At 40.2% G+C, this 14,151-nt stretch overlaps 1 protein-coding gene across 2 annotated transcripts in view; it reads right to left on the reverse strand.

The window, feature by feature from the left end:
* Positions 1-14,151, reverse strand: part of LOC128684187 (ribosomal silencing factor RsfS-like protein, 312) — a 44,734-nt gene that overhangs the window by 23,604 nt on the left and 6,979 nt on the right. For both annotated transcript variants that reach the window (XM_053770339.2, XM_053770338.2), the window contains exons 2-4: positions 6,690-7,186; positions 6,185-6,328; positions 3,440-3,522 (exon numbers count right to left, since the gene is read on the reverse strand). In XM_053770339.2, coding sequence (XP_053626314.2) covers positions 3,440-3,522; positions 6,185-6,328; positions 6,690-7,158 — 696 coding nt within the window. In that variant the 5' untranslated portion in view covers positions 7,159-7,186. The remainder of the gene's footprint in view (positions 1-3,439; positions 3,523-6,184; positions 6,329-6,689; positions 7,187-14,151) is intronic.

Raw genomic sequence — 14,151 nt, forward strand, 5'->3', positions numbered from 1 at the left:
TGAACTGCAAACCTTTATGGATGAAAAGCACCCTAACACAGCTATTGCAAGCCGTGCTGGTGACTATTACAATGACAATGTTGTGCCCCATTTTAGGGAAATCTTAAAGGAACAGGAGGTACAGACCTCTATGGACAGATTTGTTGTGTGACAGAGGTCCAGTGACTCTCAAGCTGGTCCTAGTGGCATTAAAAGAAGGGAAGCAACCCCGGAAAAGGACTTGCTACCTCAAGTCCTAATGGAAGGGGATTCCCCTTCTAAACATTAACTTTCACACTCTCCCCTCCCACTCCGTCTGCAGTCTCCTTTGCCCCTCCCCAATCTTCATGACTTTGCACTTGGTCGGGTTGAACTCCAGGAGCCAATTGCTGGACCACGTCTGCAGCCTTCCCAAATTCCTTTGAAGTTCTGCCTGGTCTTCGATCGAATGAATTCTTCTCATCAACTTCACGTCATCTGCAAACAGGGACACTTCAGAGTCTATTCCTTCCGTCATGTCGTTCACAAATGCCAGAAACAGTACTGGTCCTAGGACTGACCATGGGACCCTGCTGGTCACAGGCGCCCACTCTGACACCTCGCCACGTACCATGACTTGCTGCTGCCTTCCTGACAAGTATTCCCTGATCCATTGTAGTGCCTTCCCTGTTATCCCTGCTTGGTCCTCCAGTTTTTGCACTAATCTCTTGTGTGGAACTGTGTCAAATGCCTTCTTGCAGTCCAAGAAAATGCAATCCACCCACCCCTCTCTCTCTTGTCTTACTGCTGTCACCCTGTCATAGAACTCCAGTAGGTTTGTGACAGGATTTCCCGTCCCTGAAAACATGTTGGCTGCTGTTGATGAGATCATTCCTTTCTAGGTGTTCCACCACTTTTCTCCTGATAATCTTCTCCATGACTTTGCATACTATACATGTCAGTGACACTGGTCTGTAGTTTAGTGCTTCATGTCTGTCTCCTTTTTTTAAAGAATGGGACTACATCTGCTGTCTTCCATGCCTCAGGCAATCTCCCTGTTTCGATAGATGTATTGAATATTGTTGTTAGGGGTACACATAGTGCCTCTGCTTCCTCTCTCAGGACCCATGGAGAGATGTTATCCGGCCCCATTGCCTTTGAGATATCTAGCTCACTCAGAAGCCTCTTCACTTCTTCCTTGGTTGTGTGTACTGTGTCAAGCACCTGGTGGTGTACCCCACCTCTCCGTCTTTCTGGAGCCCCTTCTGTCTCCTCTGTGAACACTTCTTTGAATCTCTTGAGTTCCTCACATACTTCACGGTCATTTCTTGTTGTCTCTCCTCCTTTCTTCCTTAGCCTGATTACCTGGTCCTTGATTGTTGTTTTCCTCTTGATGTGGCTGTATAACAGCTTTGGGTCAGATTTGGCTTTCGCTGCTATGTTGTTTTCATACTGTCGCTGGGCCTCCCTTCTTATCTGTGCATATTCATTTCTGGCTCTACGACTGCTCTCCTTATTCTCCTGGATCCTTTGCCTTCTGTACTTCTTCCATTCCCTAGCACACTTGGTTTTTGCCTCCCTGCACCTTTGGGTGAACCATGGGCTCATCCTGGCTTTTTCATTATTCCTGTTACCCTTGGGTACAAACCTCTCCTCAGCCTCCTTGAACATTGTTGTTACATATTCCATCATTTCATTTACTGGCTTCCCTGCCAGTTCTCTGTCCCGCTGAACCCCGTTCAGGAAGTTCCTCATTCCAGTGTAGTCCTCTTTCTTGTAGTTTGGCTTCATTCGCCCTGGCCTTCCTGCTTCCCCCTCCACTTGTAGCTCTACTGTGTATTCGAAGCTTAAAACCACATGATCGCTGGCCCCAAGGGGTCTTTCATATGTGATGTCCTCAATATCTGCACTACTCAAGGTGAATACTAGGTCCAGTCTTGCTGGTTCATCCTCTCCTCTCACTCTTGTAGTGTCCCTTACGTGTTGGTACATGAAGTTTTCCAGTACCACCTCCATCATCTTAGCCCTCCATGTATCTTGGCCTCCATGTGGCTCCAAGTTCTCCCAATTGATTTCCTTGTGGTTAAAGTCACCCATGATCAGGAGCTTTGCACTGCATGCATGAGCCCTTCTGGCCACTGTAGCCAGTCAACCATCACTCTATTGCTCTCATCATACTCTTGCCTTGGCCTCCTGCTGTTCTGTGGTGGGTTATACATCACTGCAATTACCACCTTGGAACCTCCATAGTGAACCGTTCCCGCTATGTAATCGCTTGCTTCTCAGCTGTCTCCTCTCTCCAGCTCATCAAAATTCCATCGGTTTTTGATCAGCAGTGCCACTCCTCCACCCCCCCTGTTCCCTCTGTCTTCCCTCAGGATCTGGTATCCTGTTGGAAAGATGGCATCTGTTATCATACCTGTAAGCTTGGTTTCTGTGATTGCTATGATGTCTGGTGATGCCTCTTTGACTCTGTGTGTGTGTTTGTGTGTGTGCACATACTTCTAAATGTGCTGAGTCAGGGTCTGGCAGCTGTCAAAATGACATATTATATCATTACTCACTCCCCCTACTGCCTGTCAACACAATGGGGTCTGATGCTTGCTTCCCCACCTCCTTCCTTACCTAATTATCTTTCTTTCTTTCCTTCTTTTTAATTTCTCCTTTCTTCTTTCTCCTTCTTTCTCTTTCTCTTTATTTCTCCTTCTTTCTTTTTTCTTTCTATTTCTTTCCTTTTCTTTCTCTTTTTTCTCTTTTTCTCTTTATTTCTCCTTCTTTCTATTTCTTTCTCATTCTTTCTTTTTCTTTCTCTTTCTTTCTCCTTTCTCTTTTTTTTCTTTTTTTCTTTCTTTCTCTCTTTCTTTCTTTCTTTCTTTCTTCTGGTATACTGGGCATTGCTTTCCATCACAAATTCCTCAAAACCATGAAATTCATCTTCATCGACACTTCCATCTGTGTTAGAGCTATCACTTGGGAAGAGAAGAGGCCCAGATTCGCTGGGGAGTCACATATTTCTTACCACTAGGCATGCTGAACAAGGGCTACTGAAATGGCATTCTCACAATGCATCACTGGCTCCCCGATATTTTTTAGAGTACACACACTGACCATGGAGACCCATTCTCTCACATATGGGCCTACCAGCTTTCTTCTGCTTGATTTAAAGCCGCTAGAATTTATGCGTATTAATACTTCAGAAACATTGGGTATTAAGACGTATATAGCCGAAACAGTCGAAGGGTTAAGTAGACTATAGATTGGCAGTTGCTATAGCAGGCCACCTTCAGCAAGAATTCAGCATCCCATTGTTCCCATCATAGGAACTACTAATATACAAAACACACACTTTATGTAGATGAAGAAATACTACTGTCTTACTTTAAAGAATAGGTCATATTATTCTTACTCACAAATCATACACTAAAATGAATTTTAATCCTATTATTTTCAATATAATTATAAATACAATATAAGGGCTCACGTGAATGACTGCAATATCCTTAGCATTTTCTTCTCTGAGGAAATCTACCAGTTCTTCTACATCAAATACTCCAGTTTTGCCACCTGAAAAAAAAAGAGTAATAAAAAATATACAGTACTATTTTGCAGTTTATAAGACACACTTTTTTTTTCCATAAAATGTCTCCAAAAAACACCCTACATCCCATAAACTGAAGTTCAGTGACAGGAGCTGTAAGTTTGGGGTGTGGGGTGGGCTGTAGCTCTCCCTGTTATGTCCGATGCCAAGCCATTGAAACTAAAACAAGTCTTATAAGCCGCATCTTATAAGCCACGAAATACGGTACCTTATGGATGTGGTGGCTCTGGTGGCCTGGTGGTTAACGCTCTTGCTTCACATGGCGAGGGCCTGGGTTCGATTCCCAGCCAGAGTAGAAACATTGGGCGTGTTTCTTTCCACCTGTTGTCTATGTTCCCCATCAGTAAAATGTACCTGGGTGTTAGTCGACTGGTGTGGGTCGCATCCTGAGACACTGACATAATTTTCCCGAGATGCTCAGCATAACAAGTGGCTTTCTATGTAGTAGTATGTCATTGTTGTCAGCTAGGACTGTATACCATGTACATGTACTTGTAGTAAATAAAGATTATTATTATTATTATAAGTAAGCATATTCACATAATTTATAAACATATTAAACTTTGGAGCTACAGTGCATATTTTTGTGTATCAGTGGTTATTAACAATATTTTAGGTACAACCTAAATCATGGTGGTGGGGTCAATTATACAACTCGCTCCTTCAAACATATCACATGCTATACATAAAATAAATGCTAAATGAGAAAATTAATAAACTTGCTTCCTGAACAACAATGATCAAAGCTACATATGCCATCTTATTAATTAGAACCCTGACTTTGAACTACCACATATTTTAGAATGATTTTGAAAATGTTGAGTTTAAGATAAATTGCATTGCTAGTCACAATCTAGCTGCAGACAGTTTTTAAACACTCTTCTTGACAGTAAGCAATGAAAATCTTGCCTCATAGCAGTGGGTTACAGTACAGGGCATGATTACACAGAGCTTTTAATTCAGTGAACTGGTTCTTCCTTATACACAGATTCAGAATGCATTCACTCCTTATGCTTTTTAATCTAAGTGAAATGTCATGTCATACTGGATTTCAATGTGCTTTCTTGTCACTTGTTTGTTCTGGAGATTTCTTCTGCATTTCTACACTAAGCTGTATTCAATAATATTCTATGGATCCAGCCATCAAATTCTATGATAGTTCACCCAGATGTTTCACAAAAGAAATTGAAACTACTTGGTCTTTAATTAAGAAAGTAACTCAGGACTGAGAAAGTAGTAGCCATCCCTTCCACTGTTACCTCTTCCACAGCTTCAACTTGCTCAAACTTGAAATGAAGCAGTCAACTCAATGACCCCAGAAAAAGTATTCATGAGGTAATTACGATATTCACTTCAAATTTGAGAATCTTGGGGCCAGGGTATGATTCTTCATCAACATGTTATCCTCACTGCACAATGCTAATGCTCACTGTGGCAACTGTGCTTGCAAAGGCCACCTGACCTAAAAGTGATTCATTAATTAAAATATATATTAAAGATTCTAGAAATGAAATTTACTACTTGAATGACAACCTATTAGAGGAAAGATTTTCTTGATGGACGAGACAATGAAATATTATGCTATCTGCACTAAGTACCTTTGCAGATACTGCAGTACATACTATACCAACAGTTGTTGTGTTCTATTTTGCAACTCACCATGCCATAAAATAGAAACCCAATGTAATATATTAAATCTAGTGGACCATAGACCACCTTGTAGGCTGAGGCATTATCTACCATCACTTCATTTGTTACATCTTTCTTTCAAAGAAATTTCAGTTATCCATGAAATCATTTTGGTATCTTTTGAGGTGTCTGAACTTGTTCTCATAGGACTCATTACTCAGGCCTCTTCCAAAGAACATATACTGAGGGTTGACTACTAAATGATTAATGATATGCTTGAATCCAAGACTGAAGAACTTATTTTAGTAAAGTTGTTTTGCTGCTGTTTTTCCAGACATTACCATTCAAACGACTCTCTGACCTGCAACATTGTTCACCTCTCCTTCAGAGTGCAGGCACTGTACTTCTCACCTCCACCTACAGTAGGAATTTATATGATATACCTGTGATCCTGTAAGCCTATGAGGTAGAAACAAGACCAACAATCCTGCCAGAGTGCAAAACATTCAACAAGTTTCCATTGCACACAAATGAAAATCTGTTTATATTCAATGTTGTAACTCATCTTGGATAGTAACTGCCTGATTCTTACAGGACATATAACATCATCTTATTGACTTGTTCATTCAATTTTTAAACGTTTTCTCATGTTTTGTTAATGTTTTATTGTATTTTCCATGACCTATAGTTTGTACATCATTATGTCATATTCCAGAAATGAGTCCTGGTGATGGTGATTTGATTTATCTACCAAAACATTGATATGCACTTCACTAAATATCCAGAAAATATTTCAATTCTTTCCCACCTACTATTATTCCACCTTCACAAAGATTTATGAGATATTTCTTCAAATTTTTATTCTCATTACTTCATTAAGTTTCAACACAGAAGAAAAACTAATTAAAATTTTTAACAACCTTTATATAAAAGCAATAATATAAAAATATCCCACCTACCAGCAATAATACTACATACTATACTGGAGTTGTAACTTACGTTCTAAAGCAGTTTCTTTTTCTTTTATTTCTTCTTTAAATAATCCTTCCTCTCTTCGTAATCGTTCTTCATCATAATCGTATATAATTTCAAATGAACTTCCATCAAACTTCTTGTATTTCTGATAAATGTGCTGGGTCCATTCTGCAATACCAAAGAATTATTTAGCTTATTAATAAATACATGTACAGTATCATATAATCTTCTAGAATACAACTGATACAATGGGCTAAATTTATAAATATCATATTGAAGAATTAGATACTTTTGCAACCTTTGGGAATCTTTATTGTGGAAATATTTCGCTAACAAGTGGTTTCCTGTACCGGACTGAGGAAGTCACTTGTTGGCTAAATATTTCCACAATAAAGATTCCCAAATGTTGCAAGTGTCTAATTTTTCAACTTGGAGAATTTTCAAACCATTTACAAAGTATTGTGTTATAGAGTCATACCTACCATGTATGTACTATAAGAAAAGCATGAGGAATACATATTAATCTTACTATTTGTTGATTGCTTGGCTTCTAAATGTTCTCCAGTCTCTCCAGAAGCACCAACGGTCTTTATGGTTGATTCACTTTCCATTTCTTCTAAATCACTATCATTACTTAGAGTCCCTTTGTATATACAAGTTTCACTCTTAATATCATGATCTCTATATTTGTTAAATTCACTCTGAGTTCCTTCTTTTGCAATATCACTTTGCACCTCCTTTAACCACTCTTGGACCTTGGGATCTTGTGAAAAATCCACATTCACTGTCTTGTCCCTGTCCCGCAGCCAACAATGTGTGTTTAAACTGCGATGTGAAGACACTCCTGAAAGTTGAACTGGGAGATCACTCTGTACAGGAAATGACCCATAGAGTATTTGAGGATATTGGTGAATATTTCTTGGTTTGCACCTAACAGCAAACAGCAATGATGCTTTGGTACACAATTCACACGTCCTTGATGACAGAACACGGTACATGATGGTAACTTGTTGTTCTTCAACTCATCTGAAAAATTAACAAATGTTATATACATATACTATGTAGACTAGAGCAGAGTTTTATTGGCTATGTGGGTACACCAGGCAGACATGAGTAGGGTAGCCTACAGCCAAGTTAACCAGGAAAGAGCTCTGATGTTGTCTGGTAGACCTCTGAGCAGTAAGTGTGGACGAGTGTTTGAGGCGAGGACAGACCTAGGTACCTGCCCTCTGCCAGGATGCTGAAACTAGGCCATAAGTCAGCAATTTTCCCTACTGGGAGGTATATGAAACGGATGGAGTAGGCATACTGTCTACATATATACTAAGCCTAGGGACAGAGCCTCCAAGAGAAATTTTGCAAGGTGGAACAAGAGTGCTTTGGGGCAGCCTCAGCCTGCCCATAGGGGCAGGGTGATTCTTTTCTCAAAACTGACAATTTGAAGTCCAATAAAACCACTGGTGAACTTTCATAAATGCTTTATTTCCTGCAAAGCAGAACGACCAGATCACATTTACTTTATACATATGCTTCATAGATTTTGAAAATTTTTGTTGACCTATAACTATACCTATAACCTATAACTACATATAGGTAGTAGGTTGGTACACAGCAACCACCCAGGGGAGTACTACTGTCCTGCCAGATGACTGTGAAACAGAAACCTGTAACTGTTTTGCATGATGGTAGGATTGCTGGTTTCTTTTTCTGTCTTATAAACACGCTAGATAACAGGGATATCTTGCTACTCCTACTTACACTTTGGTCACACTTCACAGACACGCACATGCATATATATATACATACATCTAGGTTTTTCTCCTTTTTCTAAATAGCTCTTGTTCTTCTTTATTTCTTCTATTGTCCATGGGGAAGTGGAAAAGAATCTTTCCTCCGTAAGCCATGCGTGTCGTATGAGGCGACTAAAATGCTGGGAGCAATGGGCTAGTAACCCCTTCTCCTGTAGACATTTACTATAAAAGAGAAGAAGAAAAACTTTATAAAACTGGGATGCTTGAATGTGCGTGGATGTAGTGCGGATGACAAGAAACAGATGATTGCTGATGTTATGAATGAAAAGAAGTTGGATGTCCTGGCCCTAAGCGAAACAAAGCTGAATGGGGTAGGGGAGTTTCGGTGGGGGGAAATAAATGGGATTAAATCTGGAGTATCTGAGAGAGTTAGAGCAAAGGAAGGGGTAGCAGTAATGTTGAAGGATCAGTTATGGAAGGAGAAAAGAGAATATGAATGTGTAAATTCAAGAATTATGTGGATTAAACATAAGAACATAAGAACATAAGAACGAAGGAACACTGCAGAAGGCCTACTGGCCCATGCGAGGCAGGTCAAAGTCTCCTACCGGCTTAAGCCAATGCACCCAACCTAGTCAGGTCAGGTCACATTGACTTAAGGGAGGAACACGGCAACCGACCTGGTAGCACAAGCTATCAGGTCCAACTCACACTCACCCACATCCACTCATGTATTTATCCAACCTATTTTTAAAGCTACACAACATTCTGGCCTCTATAACTGTACTCGGGAGTTTGTTCCACTCATCCACAACTCTATTACCAAACCAGTACTTTCCTATATCCTTCCTGAATCTGAATTTTTCCAACTTAAAACCATTGCTGCGAGTCCTGTCTAGGCTAGATATTTTCAGCACACTATTTACATCCCCTTTATTAATTCCTGTCTTCCATTTATACACCTCAATCATATCCCCCCTAATTCTACGTCTTTCTAGAGAGTGCAGATTCAGGGCCCTCAGTCTATCCTCATAGGGAAGGTTTCTGATACATGGGATCAACTTTGTCATCCTCCTTTGTACATTTTCCAGAGAATTTATATCCATTCTGTAATACGGTGACCAAAACTGTGCAGCATAATCTAAATGAGGCCTAACCAAGGATGTATAGAGTTGAAGAACAACCTGAGGACTCCTATTATTTATGCTTCTTGATATGAAGCCAAGGATTCTATTCGCTTTATTGCGAACACTTATGCACTGTTGTCTTGGTTTCAGATTACTGCTAACCAGAACTCCTAAATCTTTTTCGCAATCCGTAATATTAAGATCTACATTATTTAGTTTATATGTGGCATGGTTATTGTCCTGTCCAACATTTAGAACTTTGCATTTGTCTATATTAAACTGCATCTGCCACTTCTCCGACCACTGCATCAGTCTATTCAAATCTTCCTGGAGTGCTCGAATGTCCTCGTCAGAATGGATTCGACGGCCTATTTTGGTGTCATCGGCAAACTTGCCGATGTCGCTCTTTATGCCCTCATCTATGTCGTTTATGTAGATTGTGAACAGCAGGGGGCCCAACACTGACCCCTGTGGAACACCGCTCGTGACGCTTCCCCACTCTGATTTCTCCCCATTTATGCAAACTCTCTGCTGCCTATTTGTCAACCATGCCTCTATCCAGGAAAAAATTTCTCCTCCTATTCCATGTGCTTTAATTTTCCTCAATAGTCTCTGATGTGGGACCCTGTCAAAAGCCTTACTGAAGTCCATATACACAATATCATATTCATTACCATGATCTACCTCCTCAAATACCTTAGTGAAAAAAGTTAATAAATTCGTAAGGCAGGAACGCCCCTTTGTAAAACCATGCTGAGATTCGTTGATTAATTTATGCTTTTCAAGGTGGCTACGAACTGCCTCGGCAATTATTGATTCCATAAATTTTCCCACTATGGAGGTTAGGCTTATTGGTCTATAGTTCGAAGCTAAGGACCTGTCACCTGTTTTGAAAATAGGTATCACATTTGCCATTTTCCACTTATCTGGCACCATGCCAGTTTGTAGTGATATGTTGAAAAGATTAGCCAAAGGTGTGCTAAGCTCCTCTTTACATTCCTTTAGAACCCTTGCATACAGTTCATCAGGGCCTGGGGATTTGTTAGGTTTTAATTTATCTATTTGCCTAAGGACCATGTCACTTGTGACCCTAATCATGCACAGTTTATTATCATCCTGTTCTACATAATTTATCATTACTGGAATATCGCTGGTATCCTCCTGTGTAAAAACTGAGAGGAAGTATGTGTTAAAAATTCTACACATTTCCTTATCACTGTCAGTGAGCTGACCCGAGGAACTTTTGAGTGGGCCTATCTTGTCCCTGATCTTACTTCTGTATACCTGAAAGAATCCTTTTGGGTTAGTCTTCGATTCTCTTGCAACTTTAACCTCATAATCTCTTTTTGCTTTTCTAATTCCCTTTTTTATTTCTCTCTTTAACTGAATATATCGATTTCTTAATTGCCCCTCTCCTCTTTTGATTTGCCTATATATGCCTCTCTTTTGACCAATCAGATATTTTAATCTATTGTTCATCCATTTAGGATCATTTTTGTTTGATCTGATTTCCCTATTTGGAACATAATTTGACTGAGCAGCTAGAACTATGCCCTGGAAAGCATCATATCGGCAACCATCACCACCTACCTGACCCTTAGTCAGGTAATTCCAGTTCAGCCCACCTAAGTAATTTTTAAGTCCTATGAAATCAGCCAAGCGAAAGTCAGGGATGGAGACTTGATTGCCATTATTAGGGGAATTCCATGATATATTAAAACTGAGTGATTTGTGATCACTTTCCCCAAGCTCATCATCAACCTCAAGATTATTAATTAGTGTTTCCCTACTGGCAAGAACCAAGTCAAGGAGGTTATTTCCCCTAGTTGGCTCTGTCACAAACTGTTTTAAAAAACAATCCTGGATCGTATCAAGAAAGTCACCTGACTCTAAATTTCCTGTCAAATTGCTCCAGTCAATCTGTCTATAGTTGAAATCTCCCATTAGCACAACATTTTCGTATGTAGATGCCTTACGAATTTCGTCCCATAGAAGTTTACTGCACTCCCTATCAAGATTTGGGGCCCTGTAAATCACACCCAAAATTAGTTTTTCTCGGCCCTCGAGAAGCTGTAACCAAACAGATTCAGTGGCTGACGCTTCTAATTTAATATCTTGTTGGATGCGAAAAGTGGGTCATAATAAGCGTGTATGCACCTGGAGAAGAGAGGAATGTAGAGGAGAGAGAGAGATTTTAGGAGATGTTAAGTGAATGTATAGGAGCCTTTGAACCAAGTGAGAGAGTAATTATGGAAGAGGATCTGAATGCTAAAGTAGGAGAAACTTTTAGAGAGGGTGTGGTGGGTAAGTTTGGGGTGCCAGGTGTAAATGAAAATGGGAGCCCTTTGATTGAACTTTGTATAGAAAGGGGTTTAGTTATAGGTAATACATATTTTAAGAAAAAGAGGATAAATAAGTATACAAGACATGATGTAGGGCAAAATGACAGTAGTTTGTTGGATTATGTATTGGTAGATAAAAGACTGTTGAGTAGACTTCAGGATGTACATGTTTATAGAGGGGCCACAGATATATCAGATCACTTTCTAGTTGTAGCTACACTGAGAGTAAAAGGTAGATAGGATACAAGGAGAATAGAAGCATCAGGGAAGAGAGAGGTGAAGGTTTATAAACTAAAAGAGGAGGCAGTTAGGGTAAGATATAAACAGCTATTGCAGGATAGATGGGCTAATGAGAGCATAGGCAATGGGGTCGAAGAGGTATGGGATAGGTTTAAAAATGTAGTGTTAGAGTGTTCAGCAGAAGTTTGTGGTTACAGGAAGGTGGGTGCGGGAGGGAAGAGGAGCGATTGGTGGAATGATGATGTAAAGAGAGTAGTAAGGGAGAAAAAGTTAGCATATGAGAAGTTTTTACAAAGTAGAAGTGATGCAAGGAGGGAAGAGTATATGGAGAAAAACAGAGAGGTTATGAGAGTGGTGAAGCAATGTAAAAAGAGAGCAAATGAGAGAGTGGGTGAGATGTTATCAACAAATTTTGTTGAAAATAAGAAAAAGTTTTGGAGTGAGATTAACAAGTTAAGGAAGCCTAGAGAACAAATGGATTTGTCAGTTAAAAATAGGAGAGGAGAGTTATCAAATGGAGAGTTAGAGGTATTGGGAAGATGGAGGGAATATTTCGAGGAATTGTTAAATATTGATGAAGATAGGGAAGCTGTGATTTCGTGTATAGGGCAAGGAGGAATAACATCTTGTAGGAGTGAGGAAGAGCCAGTTGTGAGTGTGGGGGAAATTCGTGAGGCAGTAGGTAAAATGAAAGGGGGTAAGGCAGCCGGGATTGATGGGATAAAGATAGAAATGTTAAAAGCAGGTGGGGATATAGTTTTGGAGTGGTTGGTGCAATTATTTAATAAATGTATGGAAGAAGGTAAGGTACCTAGGGATTGGCAGAGAGCATGCATAGTTCCTTTGTATAAAGGCAAAGGGGACAAAAGAGAGTGCAAAAATTATAGGGGGATAAGTTTGTTGAGTATACCTGGTAAAGTGTATGGTAGAGTTATTATTGAAAGAATTAAGAGTAAGACAGAGAATAGGATAGCAGATGAACAAGGAGGCTTTAGGAAAGGTAGGGGGTGTGTGGACCAGGTGTTTACAGTGAAACACATAAGTGAACAGTATTTAGATAAGGCTAAAGAGGTCTTTGTGGCATTTATGGATTTGGAAAAGGTGTATGACAGGGTGGATCAGGGGGCAATGTGGCAGATGTTGCAGGTGTATGGTGTAGGAGGTAGGTTACTGAAAGCAGTGAAGAGTTTTTACGAGGATAGTGAGGCTCAAGTTAGAGTATGTAGGAAAGAGGGAAATTATTTCCCAGTAAAAGTAGGCCTTAGACAAGGATGTGTGATGTCACCATGGTTGCTTAATATATTTATAGATTGGGTTGTAAGAGAAGTAAATGCGAGGGTCTTGGCAAGAGGCGTGGAGTTAAAAGATAATCACACATAAAGTGAGAGTTGTCACAGTTGCTCTTTGCTGATGACACTGTGCTCTTGGAAGATTCTGAAGAGAAGTTGCAGAGATTGGTGGATGAATTTGGTAGGGTATGCAAAAGAAAATTAAAAGTGAATACAGGAAAGAGTAAGGCTATGAGGATAACAAAAATATTAGGTGATGAAAGACTGGATATCAGATTGGAGGGAGAGAGTATGGAGGAGGTGAATGTATTCAGATATTTGGGAGTGGACGTGTCAGCGGATGGGTCTATGAAAGATGAGGTGAATCATAGAATTGATGAGGGAAAAAGGGTGAGTGGTGCACTTAGGAGTCTGTGGAGACAAAGAACTTTGTCCTTGGAGGCAAAGAGGGGAATGTATGAGAGTATAGTTTTACCAACGCTCTTATATGGGTGTGAAGCATGGGTGATGAATGTTGCAGCGAGGAGAAGGCTTGAGGCAGTGGAGATGTCATGTCTGAGGGCAATGTGTGGTGTGAATATAATGCAGAGAATTCGTAGTTTGGAAGTTAGAAGGAGGTGCGGGATTACCAAAACTGTTGCCCAGAGGGCTGAGGAAGGGTTGTTGAGGTGGTTCAGACATGTAGAGAGAATGGAGCAAAACAGAATGACTTCAAGATTGTAACAGTCTGTAGTGGAAGGAAGGCGGGGTAGGGGTCGGCCTAGGAAAGGTTGGAGGGAGGGGGTAAAGGAGGTTTTGTGTGCGAGGGGTTTGGACTTCCAGCAGGCATGCTTGAGCGTGTTTGATAGGAGTGAATGGAGACAAATGGTTTTTAATACTTGATGTGCTGTTGGAGTGTGAGGAAAGTAACATTAATGAAGGGGTTCAGGGAAACCGGCAGGCCGGACTTGAGTCCTGGAGATGGGAAGTACAGTGCCTGCACTCTGAAGGAGGGGTGTTAATGTTGCAGTTTAAAAACTGTAGTGTAAAGCACCCTTCTGGCAAGACAGTGATGGAGTGAATGATGGTGAAAATTTTTCTTTTTCGGGCCACCCTGCCTTGGTGGGAATCGGCCAGTGTGATAATAAAAAAAAAAATAAAAATAATAACTATACAAGTGCCTAAATTTTTTAATGCTTAATAAGTTCTTTCAAAGTAAAATAAATTCCTAAAAGTTTAATATTTACCTAGACTATCTGGTGA

The sequence above is a fragment of the Cherax quadricarinatus genome, chromosome 4 (assembly GCF_038502225.1).
Source record: "Cherax quadricarinatus isolate ZL_2023a chromosome 4, ASM3850222v1, whole genome shotgun sequence".
NCBI lineage: Eukaryota > Metazoa > Arthropoda > Malacostraca > Decapoda > Parastacidae > Cherax > Cherax quadricarinatus.